The sequence below is a fragment of the Polistes dominula genome, unplaced genomic scaffold, assembly GCF_049000335.1.
Source record: "Polistes dominula isolate Pdom_NZ unplaced genomic scaffold, Pdom_raw_medaka contig_78, whole genome shotgun sequence".
Classification (NCBI taxonomy): domain Eukaryota; kingdom Metazoa; phylum Arthropoda; class Insecta; order Hymenoptera; family Vespidae; genus Polistes; species Polistes dominula.
Window position 1 is genome coordinate 2,995,080 of NW_028301042.1, and position 21,799 is coordinate 3,016,878.

Sequence of the window (21,799 nt, forward strand, 5' to 3'; positions counted from 1 at the left end):
CTTTATAAATACTATCAGATAATTTAATATTCTAAATATTTACAATATTACTTAGTCTTTATGTTTTTTCATTTATTATTTTAAATTAATGTTAAATGTTTATAAATTTATGTATTTCAAATTACCCGCCAATTTGAATAATACTATTTTAGTTATGTTAAATGACCATTAGAGGCGCTGTAATATTTTCTGTTATTTTTATATGGATATGTGTCTTCGTTTATGTATATTATTTTATGGTAGAACCATGTGCTTTAGTTTATCGGTGAACTAAAGAATTTTAGGTTGTTAAAAAAATAACGAAAATGGGAGTAGAAAAGCAAGCTTTTAAGCGAAAATTAGATAATCTAAAAATTACAAATAATCAACAACAAAATGCCCGAATTTTACAAGATATTGAAAATGTTGAAGTATGTTATTTATTTATATTATTTCTTTATAATTTATTTATTTATTTCATTTCAATACTGTATAATTTTATTTGATATTTTAGGATTTTGAGATGGATGAAGATTTTGCAAATGAATTAGATAATGATGAACTTAGCACAGATGAAGAAACAGATCATGAAAATTCTGTAACAGACACAGATCCATTAAAAGTTTTTTTCTCATCGGATGAAAATAGTGATTTAGAATATGGTTTTTTTTCTGAAGATGATCATAATAATGATGAGGATGATGAAGGTGACACCGATGAAGATGATGATGGTGATGGGAATGATGAAGATGATGAAGAAGAGGATGATGATGATGAGGAGGAGGAGGATAATGATGATAGCGATGAAGAAGAGGATAATGATTCTGATGATGATGATTATTTTTATTATAATCATGATGATGATTATGATGATACCTCAGAAGAAGAAGAAGAAGACGAAGATAGTTTTAATAATACAAAGAATGAGGAAAGTATTGATGATAGTGTTGATGACGAAGAAAAAAAGAAAAAGATAAAGACAGTAATAATAGTAAAGAAAAAAAATTAACAAATAATGATATAAACGAAAGTAAAAGTAAAAGTAAGATGAAGAAGATTAAAACTAAGTTAAGTCCTAAAGGTAAAAATAAATTGGAAAATAATTCTAATAAATTACAAAAGGTCCAAACAAAAGGAAATATAAATTCTACGAAATCTTCTAAACTTGAGAAACGTAGTAAAAAACTCGAAGAGAATAAAAATAATATGAAATCTCAAACAGATAAAGTAAAAGTTTTAAATAAAACCCAATCTGTTAAGAACGTTGTATCAAAAAACAAAACTCAATCTGTTAAGAACGTTGTATCAAAAAACAAAACTCAATCTGTTAAGAACGTTGTATCAAATAACAAAAGCCAATCTTTTAAGAAAGTTGTATCAAGTAATAAAACCCAAGCTGTTAAAGATGCTGTATCAAACAATAAAACTCAATCTGTTAAGAACGTTGTATCAAATAATAAAACAAGTGGTAAGTAAGACAAATAAAATTCAACGTAAGAACAAAAATATTAATCACATTTTATTTTTCTTTGTCTAGATGAAGAATATGAAAATGACAGTTCAGACGAAGAAGATATTCGTAATACCGTAGGTAATATACCTATGAAATGGTACGATGAATATGATCACATTGGTTACAACTGGGAAGGTAAAAAAATCATGAAACCGGAGAAAGGTGACCAATTAGATAATTTCTTAAAGAGAATGGAAGATCCAGATTTTTGGAGAACAATAAAGGATCCACAAACTGGACAAGATGTTATACTTAGCGAAGAAGATATACAATTAATTACTAGGATACAAAAACAAAGAATTCCTGATGTACAATTCGATGAATATGCTGTATGTATAATGTTTTTATATGTAATATAAAAAATATTTGAATATTTTGTAATAAATTATTTATTCCGTTATAATATAGCCATGGGTGGAATGGTTTACATCAGAAGTTATGAAAACACCGCTTCGTAATTATCCTGAACACAAACGTTCATTCTTACCTTCTAAACTTGAAGCCAAAAAAGTATCCAAATTTGTACACGCGTTGAAAATGGGTTGGATGAAATCAACAGCAGAAATGGAAAAGGAAAAACAACAAAAAAATAAAACACCAGAGTTTTATATGTTATGGCAGTCTGATGATCAAGCTGAGGAAATGCGTAGAATTCACAAACACATACCACCACCTAAAAGACATTTACCTGGTCATGCGGAAAGTTATAATCCTCCACCAGAATATCTATTCGATAGCAAAGAACTTAAAGAGTGGAATAAATTAAAGGCAACACCATGGAAAAGGAAGTTACATTTTATTCCACAAAAGTATACTTCGTTAAGAGAAGTACCTGCTTATCCTAGATATATCAAGGAAAGATTTAAAAGATGTTTAGATTTGTATTTATGTCCAAGAGCATTAAAAATGAGGTTAACGATAGAACCGGAAGCTTTGGTACCGCAATTGCCTAGTCCCAAAGATTTGCAACCATTCCCAACAACGATGTCTATGATCTTTAAAGGTCATACAGATATGGTCAGAAGTATTACAGTAGAACCATATGGACAATACATCGCTTCTGGTGGAGATGACATGACACTCAAAAGTATGAAAATAAATCTATATATATGTATATATATTTTTTTTTTTATTTATTACAAAGTATAACCTTTTTAATATTTGTGATAAATTTAATTGTAATATTTAAATAATTTCATTATATAGTTTGGGAAATAGCTACTGGCAGATGTACGAAAACAGTGGCTTGTGGTGGTGTAATTAGAAGTGTTGCTTGGTGTCCTAATCAAGCCCTATCTCTCATAGCTGTTGCAGCAGATAAAAAAGTTCTTTTAATAAATCCAGGAGTCGGTGATCATCTTATTACGAAAAAAACAGATCAATTGTTAGAAATAATACCGCAAAGTGATATTATAGGTAATTTTAATTGAAATCATCTAATAATCCATTTATTTTTCATTCAAATTTATTTAATTGTAATAAATATTTAATATTATATACTTATTTTTATTGAAATAGTTAGCGAAAGAGTAAAATCAGCTGTACAGTGGGAACAACCGGAGGGTGAATCATGGAATAAAGGAATTAGATTAATATTGAATCATTTCAAAACAGTAAAGCAAGTTACGTGGCATGGTAAAGGTGATTATTTTGCCGTAGTTATGCCCGATGGACAAAATAGATCTGTTTTGATAAATCAATTATCAAAAAGAAGATCTCAATTACCATTCACTAAATCCAAAGGTTTAATACAATGCGTATTGTTCCATCCAATAAGGCCTTTCCTATTTGTTGCGGTATGTAATATAAAATATATTTTAATGAAATATTCAATTATAATTGTATTGTATTATATTATTATGTGTGAAATTATTTTTAGACTCAAAGAAATGTTAGAATATATGATTTAGTTAAACAAGAAATGGTGAAAAAATTATTGTCCAATTCTCAATGGATATCAACGATGGCTATACATCCTGGTATGGTTATTTATAATTTTATTATATGATGTCACACGTATGTATTTAATTAAATCATTTTCTATACATTTATTTTTAGGTGGTGACAATATTTTGGTTGGTACCTATGATCGTAAAATGTTATGGTTCGATTTGGATTTAAGTACAAAGCCATATCAAACATTACGTTTACATGGCACTGGTGTTAGAGGTGTAGCTTTTCACAAACGTTATCCTCTTTTTGCTTCCGGTGCCGATGATAGAAGTCTCATTATTTCACATGGAATGGTTTACAAGTAAGATGAAACTAATATGCAGTTATTATTTTATTTTTCTTTTTTTCTTTCATATGTCAAAATTGTAAATATTAATAATAACGTCTCTTGATCATTTTCAGTGATCTATTACAAAATCCATTAATAGTACCATTGAAAAGATTATGTAATCATGAATCTTACAACGATTTTGGTATTTTCGATGTGATGTTTCATCCTACTCAACCATGGGTATTTTCTGCTGGAGCTGATTCAACTATACGAATGTATACATAATACATTTTATATTATAATTATTATTAATTATTTTAATACAAACAAAAAATAATAAATGTTCATATAAAATTCTGGAACATAAATATAGTTATATATATATATGATATATTTTTCATGAAAACTTAAATTACAACGAATAAAATATTAAAATAAAAAAAAAAAAACACGCGGTAGGAACTTATATATTGCGACAATAAAAATGTATTGAGATATATATAACAGATATGAAAGACTTTGTTGTAAACATTGGTTAACAGAATTTGTTAAAAAATATATATATCTGAATTTTTTAATTAATACGTTTTCTCTGTCAATACTATTGGATATATTATTTTAAGAATGTCGTCTATTAGAGGTAAGAAAAATAATCAAATGTAATATATAACTAAAAATATGAGTTAGATTACGTTTAAGTCATATATATTAAGATAAAGGAGAATGACCTAAACATTGCCATTCTGGTTGTCCACATTCACAAACTCGTCCAGCATGACGAACATGAAAAACGGTTACTATACCCCTACTATCGTCAAATTTACAAGTAATGTGTAAATTATGAATTAAAAAAGTATAAAATTGATTTCCCCATCTTTGTCTCAAATATACTGATCGTGGATCTTCTCTAAGAACATTTTCAATAGCTCTTCTTTCTTCTTCAGCTTTGTCTTCTAAAATTTCATTCAAATGTGTCAAAGCACGTTCGTTAAATACTACAGACAGTGTTCGTATATTTGGTCTCGATATCCATTCTGGAATTCTAACTTCGTAAGAAGCATTTTCTCTCAATTCGTTAGTACCTATTAAATTGACATCCTCTCTTTGTAATGAATTATTATCTGTAGTAGTTCTAACGGATACTGGAAAATTAGATAATGTTTGAGACGGTGTTAAAGTTTGCGGTTGAAAACCTTCTTCACCATCTGGAGCTTCTCGAATTCCCATACGTACTGGAGAATTGTCAACTCTTGAATTTAACGCACATCTATTTAATAAATCTAAATCTGTACCACAGACGGTATTTGGTCCATCAGCTCCATCCAAGAGTCTGGAATTACGTGAAGTATGAATTTCCGTATAATTATCTCCATCGTTTCTCAATGTATAAATTGAATCGATATTATTTTGATCATTGAAAGATACATTTTGTAAGGTTGTATTTAAATCTCCTATATCATCAGAATCTGATTCCAAATTACGTACGTAAGTATTACTTTCGATTATTGTAGTAAAATCTGATCTTGAATTGGACGATGTATTTACAATTGGATTTGATATTTCATATGAATTAGTACTTTCATTATTTTGTAAAGTATTCTCCTCCGAATGAATAGCTGAAGTTTGAATATAATTTCTTGATTCTAAATAATTCTCCAAATTAGGATGATATCCTTGAAATTCTTCTGCTTGTAATCTAAGGGCAATTTCTTCGTCTCTGGAAACATCCGTTTCTTGAACTATGTTATAAGAACTATTTCTAAGATATAAATCGGAAAGTCTATTTCTCGTATCATTATTTGATTCAAAATTAGTATTTAAATTGGATGTTTGATCTTGAGTTAAATTAATACATTCTTCCATATATTCAACCGATTCCATCTCATTCGATGGATATTCCATTAATCTATTGCACAATTTTTCAACGTGTAATGGGTTGTCATATTGCGGTATGTAAGGTTTTATATCCAATACTGGTGTTTGATCTACCATATCTACGCCCTCAAAGTAAATAGTATAATTATCAATTTTTAATATTTTCACTAAACTCAAACCAATAGGACAAGGACGATGAGGAGAACGAGTAGAAAATACACCTGTTCTGATACCGTTCAATCTTGGCGGAGCAACTTTAGCACGAGTATGCGTCGAATCATTTCTATGGAAATGAAATATGATCCTAAGAAAAAAAAATAAGTTATGTTAATTGTTATTATATAAAAATATGATTTATAATATAATATATAAATATATAGTTTATCTCTCTATTTCAGTTTACCATAAATGAGAAAAATCTTGTAATCCTTGAAGAGCATGATCAGGATTTGTAAACACCGAATTATGAATTAATATTTTGCCCGATGTTCTTCCGGAAACTCCAGGTTGTCGTGGTACACCTCTTTTATTGGGAAAACATGTAGAAATTATCCCAATTGGTTTTAATTTTAAAGTATCCTCTTCGTTACTTGTACCAGGCTTCACGTCTTCCAATGATATCTTCTTCGATTCCAAATTGGTTGTACCATTTTTACATAATTCCAACAAATGTTTAATACTGTTAATATCTTTCTCGTGCATATACCGTAAACTTTTTATTTGTTGCCTGAAAATGATACGTTAATACAATATTACGTTTGATAGGTTATCTTCAAAATAAATTCATTAAAAGTTTAGCTATAATAAGAATAATTAAAAAAGTGGGTAAGAAAAATAATAAAAAAGAAATAATACCTTAAATTATTAATCTCGTTTCTAGCCGCCGTTAATTGTCCAAGCATATGTTTCATATTTAAATCAGAACTTTGACAGTTCGATTCCATATTTTAAATTTGACTGCAAATATGTATTACCGGCATCATCAAAGATGATGATATGATATAAGAAATATTATTTCAAAAGAATTTGATTCAATATTATAATTCATATAAATATATTATTCAATTTTATCATTACGAATAGCATAATATACGGTAAGTTTGTATTTTTCACGTATAATTAATGTTTGTACTTTTTTTAAATTAAACGTACACGAGCACACATATAACACACATACATAACACGCTTAAGAATTATAATCAGGAATCGATAGTGTACTACCATGTACGTAAGTATATGTGTGTTAGTTGTAACGACGACCTTACCATGAATTTGCATTTATGACGTAAACATATGATTAATATTTATAATCAGAATGACTTTGATATATTTTCTTTAAAGAATTAATTAAAATTGTTATAAAAAAAATAATAAATATATTCTAAAAGAAATCGATTGACGAATAGAAGGAGTCCATTTTTTCGGCATGTGATTGGTTCGTGAATCCTTGCGCGGACCAATGAGAGTCGACCTCAGCGATTAATCGCGATTCTCTATATCGCATTGAGCTACCTAAACAAAATGGCGACCGTAGAAAAATTTTAGTGAACATGCAGCTTATTGATCCCTGCAATAAGTGTGACATATATATACATTTATATTTATATTATTTGCAAAAAGAATCTCGTTAAAATTAATTAAATAAATATATATATATATATCTTTTTATTTTTAAAATCTATTTTTAAAAATAAAATACATTGAGAGTATGAATTTAATAAGACCGATCGTTATCATTTCAACAAAAGTTAACTTGTTATATAATATATGAAGTTTCTATGCATAGTGCTTGCATTCCCAATTCATGTGAATTCGCCGGCTGTGTTAACGGCTTAACATGGCTTAACACATTATCATCTTCGATCGTATTATATGACAGTGATTTGCTATGGTCATTTAATGCACGTTATACTTGCATGCCATACCAATTACTTTTAAAACAATTACAATCAATGTTGTTTCAATAATTAAATGCGCATATATGTGTCAAAATATTAACACTTGGCATATCGTAAACACACAAATAGTAGTCAGACTGTTTCTAAAAGAGAAGAGAAAGAAATAATAAATAAATTACTAGATTACTATTTGTTAGTGAAAATACAAAGGTTTGTAACGTTAAAATATTTGCACAATTAAATAATTTATATTCTTTTTTTTCTTTATCTCTCATTATTAATTTCTTTATGAATATTAGTAAAGTTAACTTTGATCTCACATATATATATCCTTTATTAATCATTCTAATATTAATCTCGATCATTATTTAATACAGTATAAAGCAATTATTAAAAACACAACTAACAATATCCCGCATTGATTGACGTTTGATAGAAAAACAAAAATGGATTTCTTATGCAGTTATACAAAGTTCCAGATGTGATGTGTCATTTTTGATGTGCATATACTCCTTCCCTCTTTTTTTTCTTATCATCTATCTCTATTCGTCGAACGAAGAAGACGTGCGTGAATAAAGATTGAAAGTAAATATTGTATTTAAATATTTTTTATAAATACTTAGATGATTTTTATGGTTTATTCGATCAAATTTTAGTTTTTTTTTTATTTATTTCATTCGTTTAAATAATGATTTTAATGAATAATAAATATTGATATATAAAAGTTATATTTGTGCGCGTGTGTGTGTGTGTGTGTATGAATTTAAAAGATACTTTGGTAAATAGTATGATCATTAAAAATAGATTATTATGAAAGAGACAAGAATTGGAATTTAATAACTGCTTTAATGTTAACGTTCTCGTAATTGTGTGATATAACAAAATAATAAACCTTAAATTATTAACATTTATAATAATGAAGAATCTTTATATGTGTCTTTAATCTCCGTCATATGTCATCGTGTTGTATTAGGTTCTATATAGTTGCTAATGGTCAAAGGTTACAAATCTTTATTTATATATAAAGTGATATAATATTAGGTTAAAAATGAATAGTATTTAAAATAACAAAATTTACTAATACGTTATTGAAAGTGTTATTTTAATATAATATTGTGTTTAACAATTCTACAAATATACATATAATTTATTTTCCACAGTCAAGAAACACAATGGCATTTCACGAATTAGTAGAAGCAGAATGTGGTGTTCCCAGTTCGTTGATACGCCTTACTTCGCATTATGTGAAAGATCATGGTTTCAAGGAAGAAGGATTACATCGTCCTTTTATACCACCAGAATCATTTCAACCAACAGATTCTGAACAATTGGTGAAACAGTTTATTGAAGAAACTTCATGTCCACAAACGTTTCGAATGGATAATTTATTACAAGAAATGCGTGAGATAGATCAAAATATACAACCACCTGTAGCAGCACCAGGAGTAGTCAAGGAATTAACGGGTTCGGATACATCTTGGGCGAATCAATATCTAGAATCTGGGAGACACTTTGTTGTAATTTCTATTTTACACATTTTACTTTATTATATATTTTGGTATTAACATTAATTCGTTGAACGCCAGCCAGTCCATACATAAATCATGTTTTATGCATCAGTGTGTTATAATTATCATTGTTTATTTCTTGTTATATTTTTTATAACATACAGACAATGATTAATATACAAAATCAGATCAACAGATTGACTTTGCAAAAATTTATTTAAAAGTCAGTATCATTTGTTTGTCATAGACAAGCATTTGCAAGTTCTGGCATTCAATGCGTTAATATTATTTAAATTGAATATATTTAATATATTGGTGTGAAACAAATGTTTTGTAGGAACATCATGCTGATGATATTTGGAATGCTTCAGCGATGAAAAACAATCAACCTTCGATTATTCAAGCTCAAGAAACCCACGAATTTGGATTGGATCCAAAATGGGCGGAAGAATATTTGGAGCATAGTATAGATAACGTAGAAAATAAAATTACCAATCGTGAAGTAGCGGAAACAATAGATAATAATGATAAATCTAAATTGACTTATTCGAAATTTATGAAATTTATGAGACAGGAGGGTGAAGTTTTGAAGGATGTTGAATTATCATTACCAGATTCCGATAATATGGATAATTGGACGGAAGAATATATCAATCAAAAAAGTGATCAAAATACATCAGAGAATACTAACGATGAAAATAAAGTTTTGAATAAATTAGAAGAAGATTTATCCGTGGCTGGTACTTGGATAGATGAATTTGAAAAAGAAAATATGTTTTCTGCTGGTAAAAATAAATAATATTATTTTTGATTAGTAAAATATTAAATCAAAATGATATTTGAAATTGAATTGAATCATTTTAGATGCCGACAATTACGAGTCTACGTTTTGGACGCGTCTTCAAAACGAATGGGATAAGATATCATCGTCGGATGATATTTCAACGGTAAATCCATGGATATCAGATGACGAAGCATATTATGAACCATTTAAGGATTACGTTTTTCACGATGAAAATCCTATGAAAAATTTGCCAGATGCATTGGAGGAAGGTATAAAAAGATTGAACGCTGGTGATTTGCCTAGCGCGGTACTTTGTTTTGAAGCAGCTGTACAACAAGATGAAAATAATTCAGAAGCTTGGTTACTTCTTGGCAAGACACAAGCAGAAAATGAGCAAGATCCTTTAGCTATTTCTGCATTAAAACGTTGTCTGAAACTTGATCCATTAAATTGTACAGCTTTAATGGCTCTTGCAGTTTCTTATACAAACGAATCTTATCAAAAACAAGCATGTTTTACGTTAAAAGAATGGTTATTGAAAAATGAAAAATACAAACATCTTGTTATCACGAAAAGTCCCACAGAAGAAAACAAATTAAAATTCAACAACGTATCAACAATTTTATTCGAGTAAGTTTTCGGATATAACATATTTTAAATTAAAATATATATATATATAAAGAACAAAGAAAGAAAGGATCTTCCTTTTTTTGTTTTTATTTATAGTGATGTACACAATGAAGTAAAAAAATTATATATAGAAGCAGCTAGAATGATTCCTCATGATCAAATAGATGCCGATGTTCAGTGCGGTCTTGGCGTGTTATTTAATTTATCTAGTGAATTCGATAAAGCTGCTGATTGCTTTCAAGCTGCTTTACAAGTGCGGCCTGATGTATGTACATATATATTTCCTATAGAATAATATTAACACATTGTACGCCGGCCCCGCGAAAACGCGGGTTTCTGAGACTGTCGCTTGAGCGCCGGCCCCGCGAAACCGCGGGTTTCTGAGTTTGTCGCTTGAGTAGCTGCCCCACGATGGCGCTCAGGCTTTAAATGTCTCTTAGGTCGCCGGCGTACAATGTGTTAAGCATGTTGTATTGAAATAAAAAGTTTGATTTAATTGTAATACTTGTACAAACTTGCTGCTAGGCTAGTAAGAGTACAATTTATTTGAATTTTTTTCTTTTTTTTTGTAGGATTCTAGATTATGGAATCGATTAGGAGCAACATTAGCTAACGGTCAACGTTCAGAAGCAGCAATAAATGCGTACCATCGTGCCTTAGAATTATCTCCAGGTTTTATCAGAGCACGTTATAATCTTGGAATTTCTTGTATTAATTTAGGAGCATACAAGTAATTACAACAATATATATATATATCATTACTTTGTATCATAATATTAAATTTATTATATTATTTTTTTGTATAGGGAAGCCGGAGAACATTTACTTACAGCTTTGAATCAACAAGCTGCTGGTAGAGGAGTTCATGGAGAACACATAACACCTAAAGCAATGTCTAACACAATATGGTCGACTCTTAGGCTAGTTTTGTCATTGATGCACAAACATCCTTTGTATGAAGCCATAGATAATAGGTACTTTTTGTTTTGTTTAAATGTTATTAGATATTTAACACATTGATAGCCGGCCCCGCGAAAACGTGGGTTTCTGAGTTTGTCGCTTGAGTAGCTGCCCCACGATGATGTGGATTTTTTTTTTGCTGGTATGAATGAGTGTCATACACATCGATTTGTATTTATTTGCTATGGTTACGCCGATCTTCATTTGTTATACCATTAAGTGGCCGATACGTTGCCAGCGTTCAGGGCAGTGCTGTCAGATCGTGGGTAAATCTTACCCTCTCCCTGTGCCACTGGGATTGCACACAATGAAAGTTTTCCATGTCCGTGTGTTTGGGATGTCGAGGAAAGCCGAGTGTAACCGAAGTTGGCGGTTGGCCACGAAGTGGCACACTATGAAAGCGACTCGTGTCCATGTGTTCGGACGACACGAGTCGCTTTCATAGTGTGCCACTCCGGCGTGCCCGCTAACTTCGGTTACACTCGACTTCTTTCGACATCCCAAACACACGGACATGGAAAACTTTCATTGTGTGCAATCCCAGTGGCACAGGGAGAGGGTAAGATTTACCCACGATCTGACAGCACTGGTTCAGGGCCTGAACTTCAGGCTTTAAATGTTTCTTAAGTCGTCGGCTAGCAATGTGTTAATAATAGACTATTGATAAATATTAAGTTATTTTAAATATCATTAAATATATATATAAACATCGTGTAAAATTATTTCTTAAGTTTATCTTTTTTATTTTACAGAGATTTGTCAAAGTTAAATAAAGAATTTGAGATTGTATAGGCAGTGTTTCTGCCTTTAATAGAAAATACAGAGATAGAAATGATTTGAGTATGAAATAACTGCATTATTATATAATAAAGGCATGTATACTTCTGGAAACCTCTGGGATGTAGTTATTATAAAAGAAATACAGTTTTTTCATTATTGAAATATAGAAAATAAATGAAATAAAAGATATTTTACATAAATCACAAAGAAGTTATAATATATGCGTGTAATTGTACATGACATAATAATATAACGTTCAAAAACAACTTTTCTATTTATATATATTTTGATCTTACAAGGGTGATTTTGATACTATATTTACATATATATAATAACACACAATAATATGAAAATAGTACTGGAATCTCTTTTATCACAATGGAATTTATTAATTCTTCTAATACATGAAATTATTAAGTTCAATTGTAATAATCTTGTTGGATAAAGAAAAAAAAATATTGTTACCTTAATAAGTCAGTTGTAATGCCATTAAAATAATTATACTCTCAATTACAAAGTTGTTGTGAAGAATTAATTATTAGCGAAGTTTTAATCGTTGTGCCAATTTATCGTTGAGATAATTAATTCACTGTTTTATACAGATATTAAAAAAAAAAAAAAAAAAAAAAAAAAACAAACAAATAAAATCAATGGAAAAAATACAACGTGAATAAAAAAAATATAACACACGGTTATATTATAAATAAGCAAAGAAAAATTAATCATTAATTTTTAAACGAAAATCATTAACTCTGTGCATTAATGGAAAGATGCTGGCCATTATCCAATATTAAAAAATATTATATATATATGTCATATTAACTCAGTGATATATTGCATGGTAAGTGAATCAAAACAAATTCTTGTTGTTTTTGTTCATATTATAACATAATGAAAATTATTCAACAAAATATTAATGAATTAATTTCTATAATAATTATTATACAATATTTTCTTTTTTTCTTTTTTTTTTTTTACTTCTATCTTCGATGAAATTTGTTTTATCAATTTTAATCTCTACAGATCTACTGCATATTTTTTATTATAGAAAAGAAAAAGAAAAGGGGAAATGGATATTATTATTAAATGAATGCTAAAATTGTGCAGTATATGATTAAAATTTGTATTTATATATGTATATATATAGATTTTTGTTTGTTTGACAATAATAATTTATAAATATTTCAGAAACTCTCTAACGCAATTATATTGGATTTATAACAAAGAAAAATTATTTCTAAAGGCACATCAAAAAGAGTTACATATTTTATAATACAGATATTAATCATGGAACACTAGGTTGTGTGTAGTAATCGATTAATGAATTTAATAAAAAAAAAAAAAAAAAAAAAAAAAGAATTATTATTTTAACGAATTTTACTACTTCTATAATACATTGTTCTTCCCTATATATAAATATATATATATATATATATATATATATATATAGCAAATAGGATATATCAAAATTCTATAATACAAGATCAATTTCTAGATCAATAATTATAGTAATTTAATTGAACAAATATATTATATTTAATGTTATTATTTCTCTCGTATTAAACATCAATTGATCCATGCATTTAATTTCAAATAATCCATCCATTTTTATTTCAAGATACCCTTTCTTTATCAACAAAACAAGTCAAGTTTTATTAAAATAGAAGAAAAAAATAATAAGATCACACTCGTATCGAAAAGTTCTTATTATCGTATTATAGACAGAGAAGTTAAGTATTATTCGGTTAAAAAAAAAAACAAAAAACTGTACAACAGAGGAACGGTAAAAATGCAACTTAGTTTTACTTGAACGTTGTAAAAAGATATGCAGAACACTTGTATTTTTTCATGTGTATATTATTATACGTATACCCTATATACTACTATTTTAATTACACATGCATAAATATTATGTGTTTTGATAAAAGTCTTCTTACAAATGAATTTTATAAAAATCACAAGAGACGCACTCAATGTAAGAGGGGCGGGGGCAGGGGGTGGGGCGACGGGTAATTTCATTTTATCAAAATTTTCTAATCAAATTTCACAATTTTTAGGGAATAAGAATCTGTTTATCCTATTTGCTTCAGAAACAGTATATATTTAAATGTAAACTACAATAAATCTCTTTCTCTCTCTCTCTATCTCTCTTTTTCTTTCTCTCTCTCTCTCTCTATATATATATAGAACATTGCAACAGCTGATTATATCATAATTTTTCGTTTATATAATTTTCATTTTTTTTTGTTCTTTTTTCTTTTTTTTTCTTTTTTTTCAATTAATTTCAACTAATTTATAACATTTCATAAATCAAAGGATATGCTCAACACGTTCCCTTTTTTTAATTTTATTTTTCTTTTTTTTCTTTATAGATAATATACTTTTCAAATATTTGATGAAAGATAGGATGCTGTTGTAGTTGTAGTTGTAGTTGTTGTTGGAAATTTAAATAATTTATTATACTAATGAAATTTTTGTTTTATCCTAATAATGTCTAACTAATATATAAGTTAATTATTTATCAAAATTAATATCACAGTATTATATAAATTATTTCAACATTTGTGGTAATAAAATTTGTGTTAGATGAGAACAATTTAACTTAAATTTTGATAATTATTGAAATAAGATATAAATTATTAAACAAAAATTACAAAAAAAATATTATATGGATTTAAAATATTGTTTGTTGTGTTTTTTTCTTTTTTCTTTTTCTTTTTCATATTATTCGTACACATCGTAGTAGGATTTGTTTTTAATTGGTATGATATATATTTGATTTCTATTTTTCTTCTTTGAAATATTTAAATGTCTTCTTTATTATTATATCGGTGTAATTCCACACATATAACTTTCTAAATCCTTGTAATAATTGTTGTATACTTCTTCAAATTTATTATTTCTCTCTCTCGTTCTCTCTTTCTCTCTCTCTCTCACACATTTTCTCTCTTTCTTTCTCTCTATTATATAATTTATAAATAAAAATTACCTAGGATGAGTTTACAACTTCAAAGTTGATAATAATTGTTGGCTAGTTTCTATTATTAATGATTTGACATGATCCGCATGCATAATTTGAGTACACATTTCGGTACATTTTTGAAAAGCCACCGTATTATCTTTTGGTAAAATGTGATGTAGACTTTTTAAAGATAAAACGTGTGGTAAATGATGTAAAGTTTCTGTAATTATAAATTGTATCTAAGCATTAAAGAAAAAAACAAAAAAGAAATTACATAATAATATCAAATAACATAAATATATTCCCTAATAGCACAAAATATTGAAAAATATTGAATACGTGTGTATTTAATATTAAAAAGAGATTTAATGTCTTTTTAATATTAAATACACATGTATTCAATATAATTAATGAATATATACTGTATATAGATAGATAGATAGATAGATAGATTATATACAGTATATAGGTAATAAAATATGAAATAAAAGAGATTTAATGTCTTTTTAATATTAAATACACATGTATTCAATATAATTAATGAATATATATTGTATATAGGTAATAAAATGAAGAGAGGGACAAAGTTTGGGTGGAAGGAGGAGAGTACGGAGACTCAAAGGCGGGAGATGAAGATAAAGAAGGAAAGGAGGAGGTTGAAGGGAATGTAAAAGGATTGTAATCCTTCGGGGAAACGAATGGAGATTATTCTATTCTATTCTATAGGTAATAAAATATGAAATAAAAGAGATTTAATCTCTTTTTAATATTAAATATATATGTATTTCATATTTTATTACCTATATACAGTATATATTCATTAATTATGTTTTATGTTAATTCAGTAATTATTTATAAATTATTAAATACATATGTATTCAATATTTTTCAATATTTTGTGCTACTAGGGTTTTGTTAAAAAGCAAATTCTTCAAAAAATAACTTTTTCTTTTTTTTTATACATAATTAACTTACCTTTCATGATTTCGCTATACATGCAATGTAATTCTGCCTGTTCGGTAAACAGAGAAATTCTATTTTGCAATAACTCGATAAGATATTTCCATTCAACTTCTTTAGTATATTTGTCCTGAAATAATTGAAGAATAAATTTGATATAATTAATATTCATAAAATATATCAATAATTTAATTAACAAAATTTTTATATTACCTTGGCGTATTGTAATACCGCCTGAGGACAATTATCCATTAAAATGACTGTTACTTCTTCTGTATTTTGTATATATATTGTTTTAAGCGATAAACTTCCATCGATATTTTGAGATTCTAAAAATTGTTTAACTTCTTGTAAACATTCAAGCGGTAGAAATTCATAGGATAGCACGCATTGTAATTTGAACAATTCAGGATGAACGGTTTTTCCTGTATCGGGTGCTGCAGTCATATTAATGAAATCTTTAAAATCATTGGTAGTTAAAATTTTTTGATAATCCTTCATATAAGGAGGCATTTTATTTAAGTATTGTGGCCTGCATTTTGCAAATACAAAATCCTTGTCCATATTATCCTTACGTTCTTTGTTCTCGATACCATAAGTTTTAGTTTGAGTCAATTTACCCAAATACGAACGTACCAATAATTTGAATGCCTCTACCATAGCAAAATCAGAAGATATTTTATTTTTATTTATGTTAGATAAGTCGAACATCGATTTAACGTTAAAATAATTGTGAAAATATTTTTCTATAAAAATTTGTAAGGCTGCTGCAGCATTGTGCCCGTCTCTACCAACACGAGATGGTAGATATTCTAAAAAGGCTTGTAAAATTTGGTGCAATGATAAACTACTGTTATCTTCTTCTATTATTTGTATAAGTATATCAGCGAATGCAATAGTCTTCTTATGTAATAACATTCCGGCAAAATCTGAAAATGTAGGTACTAATGTACTTCTTTTTTTTACCACGGTCATCTCAAATAACAAATCCCAATGTTCCAAAATCATTTTTTGAATACATTGTACCGAAACGTGTTCTAAAATGTCTTCGGCATGATCTTGCTTTTGATTTTGTACGTACAATAATGCTAATGCAAGACGAATCGGATCACATATCTCATACGATAATAGTAAATTTATTAATTTATCTGTCATATAATCTCTCAATACAACACTTCCAAAAATTAGTTTCAATAATTCTTGTTTTTTTAATCTGCATATAATTTCTATAATATTGTGTCCTTGAAATAGGGTATCAGCTTCGGTGCCACATCTCATTATCATCAGAATGTCGGTTAAAAATATTATGAGACCTGGTGCATCCTGAGTTGATTTTCTTGACAAAACTTCAGAAGGTTTTAAACCTGACATTTTGTAATAAGGTATGCATAAATCCCAATCCGATTCATATTCTGAACGTATATAATAATCACCTAATAATGCACAAGATTGATTATACAAATTTTTTAATTTCAGCCAATTTTTGTGCGCCGTATCATCATCATCATTATCAAAACCATAACAAGAGCTATCCTTAGCTAAGCGTATCAGAGCATGGGCCTCGCCCAATAAATGTCTGTACGTACTGGGACTAGAAGATTTATGACTTCTTGCAGCATTTAAAATATCGTAGTATACAGTCTCCAACTTAGGTAAGATTAATGAATATAATGTCCAAGAATTATCAGCTTTAGCTAATAAAAGTAAATAATTTTTGGTATATAACAGCTTCTGTATCCCCAAAAATGGTTTCAATCCTATCAAACATACAGGTTCTGAGATACTTGGACAGGTAACTTTGTATTGATCAATATCGTTCAACATTTTTGCCACGTAATGTGATAAGCGTAATGTGTAAGATTCTAAACCGACGTCAGTCAATGCATGAAGTACTGTATGCTCAAGTGCAATGTAATTAACAGGTGCAGTAAATGGATAAGTCGTTAAACAAGTTGCATCTAAAGGACTTGCACTTGTCGCTGAAAAATGATAAAGATATCCTTCTTGTATCGTACATACAAAGCAACTTACACCTTGTAAGTATTTGTATTTATCAGATCTTAAAATAGATTTCTTTATACAAGATCCATTACATTCCTTTCTCATATATAACGGTTTTAACACGGAGCATTTAAAATACTCCATATTTCTATCTACTTCAGATTTATTATTAGCAGTAGCAATTCTAAGCGATAAGAGATTTTTTACAGTATAATTTTCAGACCAGCCAGAATCAGGTGAATTAGTTTTAATAAAAACTTGCATATCTGGCGGATTTAAAGTAAAAGGACTAAGAGTATGTCCAGGACCAATTCTTTCCAAACTTATAGATGGAAAATTTACGGTCAATGGTTGGGAATTTGTATCAATTATTTCTTGAGTAACCAACCTTTGTAATTCTTCTTTCTCATTATATATTAAATGATCCCAGTCGATAAGTTCATTATTTGTTTTTGATTTGATTTTCTTGATATCCATTATTTCCGATTTGCACCATGTATTTATTTTTGATGTAATATTTTTTTTGTTTTTACTCTTTGTATTAAGCGCATCATTATTCTCTAACGTAACGTGTTGTTGCTCCAAAGCTTTGTGCTTTAAATTTGTTGCTTGAACAGTTGTTTCTTGGTCCTGATTATTAGACACATGATTACTATCTACAAGCGAGGAGTCATTAGATATTGAAGTTTTATCAATAGATGATTCGTTGGTAGACGTTAACGAACTAAGTTGATCTATATCTTCATACATAGAATTGGTTAATCGAAAAACGCATAAATTGGTACTATCCATAATAATTATAAAATCTTCTGCAATTTCCATATGCGTTGGGGAAAATGAAAATCCTATGGACCAAGGTCTAGCCTCAAAATCAATAAATTTCAATTTAGACAATTGTTGCGTTTCAACTTTGTATTCATGAAGTACAGCGGTATTACCCGAAGCAACTAACAAATTTCCAGTACTTTGACAACAAGCTATTAACGATGGTTGCATGCTTAAAGGCAATTCTATCATTTCCAAACTATTTAATGGTCGATTTAAACTTGGAGTCACACGACCAGCAATTCTAGCTCGCATCGGTTGACTTTGATCCTTTACCACCGCCCAATTTACATATATTCTTACAAAATTATTAATAACTTTGTTCCCATGAGTATTACTTATATTGTCTCTAGAATATTTTGATTCTAATGTCGCAACATAATCTCCTTTAGAACAATGTAATATTTGATTGATCATATCGACGGTTGGAAATATTGTATGCAATTTGATGTCAGACGGCATCAGTTCCCATACTTCAACGCAATGCGTTGAAAGAGCTAACAATAACATTTCCCGTCCATTAGTTGTTGCAACACATGTTGCCGTTGATTCTTCAATTTGGGTAACGTTCTGTCCCAAGAAATTATGTACCGTTATAACACGCACCATTTTTACTTTGCTATGATATAACCTTTCCAAGCATAATTACAGAATAATTAAATCCTTTGTTTTTGAGAAAGACCTATAATATTAAAAAGAAATAATAATAATATAAATTATGCGTAATAATAGCATACATAATTTATGTTACCTCAAATATGAAACTGTACTTTTACCTTGTAAATAATCAAAAAAGAAATTATATAAAATCATCATTATTTCACGTACATCTTGATTTTTTTTTTATAAATAAAAATCTAATAATTTTGTTCCTAATAAATATATCAAATTATTATTTTTCAAAGTTATATTATTATATTTTAAAGTTATCTCTAATAATAGCTTTTATGTAGGTTCAATAAAGAATGACCATTACGATTAATAATAACGAACTTATTGGAATTCACTTGTGAATGGTCTACGAGATAAATTCTTCGTAATAATTAATTATTTATAATTAGTCTTTTTATATTAAAATTAATGTATACGGTTACACAGCTATGTACACAAGAAAGGTGTAGAAACATGTCAAGATCAACACTCGACTTGCTCGACATTTTCCATTTATGTTGCACATGCGCAGATTCGTTTACAAATACATAGCCCAAAATATAAGCTCCGCGCATGCGCCTTTATCAGACAACCTATTGCTCTTTAAATCATTAGAAAAAATACTTTTACTTTTGTTATATATATATATGACATTTTACATTTTTATTAAATATAATAATATTCAACAAATTCTGCATAAAAAGATAAAATAAAAATATTAACATTTGTAATAATTAAATATATTTAAAAGAATTTCTAAGCTATTCCACAGTTATTAATTATTTATAAATATACTTATAAAATACATACTTATAACATAACTTTAATTAATAATACAAAAATTAGTATATAGAAGATAATATATTTTTCTAGAGTTATATATGTATAGTTATAAAAGGTATATTATATATAAAATAGTATAAAAATAAGATGCATTACAATGTCGTCATGTTTGTTTATGTATTACGCATATATAATAACAAATTTTCTTCTTTATTAATTTATACCATCCATAAATTAGGACGTTTGTTAATACAATAATAACTATACATTACATATTTGTAATGCCAAATTCCATTGCTTATAACCTATAACTTATTTCAATGAAATAACTTTTTCAATATGGTCTTTAAGGGTTTCTAGTTGACGCATAGTTTCTGGATCTAAATCTGGTATATTCGACATGCGTAATCCATCATTGGGTAATAAGGACATAATGTTTCCATTACTCAAAGGTACATTAATATTAGCAGTTTTATCTGGAACGATAGCAGAAACTAATAATGGACTGCCTTGCATACTTAGTACCATTTCTCCTTCGCGTGGACGTCTGAGAACATTCAAAGGTGTATTTGGTTTAACTTTAGGAGTAATAAGATTATATTCGTTCTTTAGAAGCTTAGAAGGTGCCGGTGTCTTAAAGTTATTCGATTCTAGATCTAATTCATCTTTTTTCTGTGACTTGTGCGTTAATTCAGTATAAGAACATAGACGATTTTTGGAACTACTACGAGTTACTCTTCTTGGTTTATTTTCAGAAACTAATTTTTTAGCTCTCGATGCACGAGACGTACGAGATGTACGTGGTACATGGAACGTAGATCCTCCTGTTGTACTTTCTGTTACGTAGCCATCATCAGATGTAGCTGTAGCACGCTTGGTTTTCTTTGTTTTCAAAGTTGACGACGGTGCATAGAATATTGACTGCTCGTTTACAGATGATGTTACTTCGTTGCAATTTTCTTTCTCATTTTCTTTCCAGGCAATTATTTCACCTAAAGTGATTTGCTTTAATTCTGTTGGTATACCAGCTAGTTTAACATTGTGATAAGTCTCATAACTCTCTATACTCATTTTAGCTTCGGCATCTAATTTAGTCAATCTAAGTTGCAGTTTCTTTTGAAAATCTTTTAGAAACAAATCTGATTCTTCTGTAGATTCTCGGTTTTGTTTCGATTTACGTATCTGCTTTGTGCGTGGCATGCTTTCTAATTGTTAATATATTGAAAATAACAGAATCTATATTTAACTATATTATAAATAATAACTTAACTTAATCTAGTAAACTTTCTTCACTTTTTTATTGATTAGGCTCTACCCAATGTTTAAATTCTGTTTACCGCTATGGGCAGTTTCAACCCTTAAAATAATAATATATAAAGAAATGTTATTAGTAAGGTTATAAGAGGTATTGCCCTCTAGCGAGCAAACATATGAACAAATTCAACCATATTTGAAATTATTTATAA

At 28.4% G+C, this 21,799-nt stretch overlaps 5 protein-coding genes across 8 annotated transcripts; 2 read left to right on the forward strand and 3 right to left on the reverse strand.

Annotated features, from left to right (window-relative positions):
- The first annotated feature begins 239 nt into the window (after window positions 1-239).
- LOC107071874 (ribosome biogenesis protein BOP1 homolog) lies at window positions 240-4,102 on the forward strand. Its single transcript, XM_089175020.1, has 10 exons — window positions 240-410; window positions 494-779; window positions 959-1,447; window positions 1,517-1,821; window positions 1,901-2,579; window positions 2,699-2,908; window positions 3,011-3,288; window positions 3,372-3,471; window positions 3,551-3,746; window positions 3,848-4,102. The coding sequence occupies exons 1-10, from the start codon at window positions 306-308 to the stop codon at window positions 3,999-4,001; spliced, it is 2,802 nt and encodes a 933-aa protein (XP_089031146.1). The 5' UTR covers window positions 240-305; the 3' UTR covers window positions 4,002-4,102.
- Window positions 4,103-4,368: 266 nt separating this feature from the next.
- On the reverse strand, window positions 4,369-6,920 carry LOC107071876 (uncharacterized). The gene is made up of 3 exons (XM_015331280.2): window positions 6,447-6,920; window positions 5,995-6,318; window positions 4,369-5,895 (listed from the first exon to the last, which is right to left on the reverse strand). Exons 1-3 carry the CDS (start codon window positions 6,533-6,535, stop codon window positions 4,425-4,427), a joined length of 1,884 nt encoding a protein of 627 aa, XP_015186766.1. The 5' UTR covers window positions 6,536-6,920; the 3' UTR covers window positions 4,369-4,424.
- A 383-nt stretch (window positions 6,921-7,303) lies between these two features.
- Pex5 (peroxisomal biogenesis factor 5) lies at window positions 7,304-12,798 on the forward strand. Of its 4 annotated transcripts, XM_089175012.1 has the most exons (9): window positions 7,304-7,699; window positions 7,867-8,074; window positions 8,650-9,006; window positions 9,335-9,782; window positions 9,862-10,411; window positions 10,508-10,676; window positions 10,984-11,141; window positions 11,218-11,385; window positions 12,124-12,798. In XM_089175012.1, the coding sequence occupies exons 3-9, from the start codon at window positions 8,662-8,664 to the stop codon at window positions 12,161-12,163; spliced, it is 1,878 nt and encodes a 625-aa protein (XP_089031138.1). In that variant the 5' UTR covers window positions 7,304-7,699; window positions 7,867-8,074; window positions 8,650-8,661; the 3' UTR covers window positions 12,164-12,798. The 4 variants fall into 4 exon arrangements, with proteins under 4 accessions (XP_089031138.1, XP_089031137.1, XP_089031139.1 ...); XM_089175011.1 differs by lacking the exon at window positions 7,867-8,074; XM_089175013.1 differs by lacking the exons at window positions 7,304-7,699; window positions 7,867-8,074 and adding an exon at window positions 8,283-8,489.
- A 688-nt stretch (window positions 12,799-13,486) lies between these two features.
- On the reverse strand, window positions 13,487-20,095 carry LOC107071873 (BLOC-2 complex member HPS3). Its single transcript, XM_015331275.2, has 4 exons — window positions 19,676-20,095; window positions 16,287-19,581; window positions 16,089-16,203; window positions 13,487-15,333 (listed from the first exon to the last, which is right to left on the reverse strand). Exons 2-4 carry the CDS (start codon window positions 19,506-19,508, stop codon window positions 15,152-15,154), a joined length of 3,519 nt encoding a protein of 1,172 aa, XP_015186761.1. The 5' UTR covers window positions 19,509-19,581; window positions 19,676-20,095; the 3' UTR covers window positions 13,487-15,151.
- A 297-nt stretch (window positions 20,096-20,392) lies between these two features.
- borr (borealin-related) lies at window positions 20,393-21,692 on the reverse strand. Its single transcript, XM_015331274.2, has one exon. The coding sequence runs from the start codon at window positions 21,531-21,533 to the stop codon at window positions 20,646-20,648; it is 888 nt and encodes a 295-aa protein (XP_015186760.1). The 5' UTR covers window positions 21,534-21,692; the 3' UTR covers window positions 20,393-20,645.
- Window positions 21,693-21,799: the final 107 nt, after the last annotated feature.

Bases quoted from the DNA above. Each gene is read 5' to 3' on its own strand.
- LOC107071874 (XM_089175020.1), top strand. From the start codon at position 306: ATGGGAGTAGAAAAGCAAGCTTTTAAGCGAAAATTAGATAATCTAAAA. The intron at 2,580-2,698 runs GTATGAAAATAA...TTCATTATATAG, and splicing joins AGATGACATGACACTCAAAA to TTTGGGAAATAGCTACTGGC. The intron at 3,472-3,550 runs GTATGGTTATTT...ATTTATTTTTAG, and splicing joins AACGATGGCTATACATCCTG to GTGGTGACAATATTTTGGTT.
- LOC107071876 (XM_015331280.2), bottom strand. From the start codon at position 6,535: ATGGAATCGAACTGTCAAAGTTCTGATTTAAATATGAAACATATGCTT. The intron at 6,319-6,446 runs GTATTATTTCTT...TATCATTTTCAG, and splicing joins AACGAGATTAATAATTTAAG to GCAACAAATAAAAAGTTTAC. The intron at 5,896-5,994 runs GTAAACTGAAAT...TTTTTTTCTTAG, and splicing joins CAAGATTTTTCTCATTTATG to GATCATATTTCATTTCCATA.
- Pex5 (XM_089175012.1), top strand. From the start codon at position 8,662: ATGGCATTTCACGAATTAGTAGAAGCAGAATGTGGTGTTCCCAGTTCG. The intron at 11,142-11,217 runs GTAATTACAACA...TTTTTTGTATAG, and splicing joins ATTAATTTAGGAGCATACAA to GGAAGCCGGAGAACATTTAC. The intron at 11,386-12,123 runs GTACTTTTTGTT...TTTATTTTACAG, and splicing joins TATGAAGCCATAGATAATAG to AGATTTGTCAAAGTTAAATA.
- LOC107071873 (XM_015331275.2), bottom strand. From the start codon at position 19,508: ATGGTGCGTGTTATAACGGTACATAATTTCTTGGGACAGAACGTTACC. The intron at 16,204-16,286 runs GTAATATAAAAA...CAATTATTTCAG, and splicing joins CGGTATTACAATACGCCAAG to GACAAATATACTAAAGAAGT. The intron at 15,334-16,088 runs GTAAGTTAATTA...TTATAATTACAG, and splicing joins GTATAGCGAAATCATGAAAG to AAACTTTACATCATTTACCA.
- borr (XM_015331274.2), bottom strand. From the start codon at position 21,533: ATGCCACGCACAAAGCAGATACGTAAATCGAAACAAAACCGAGAATCT.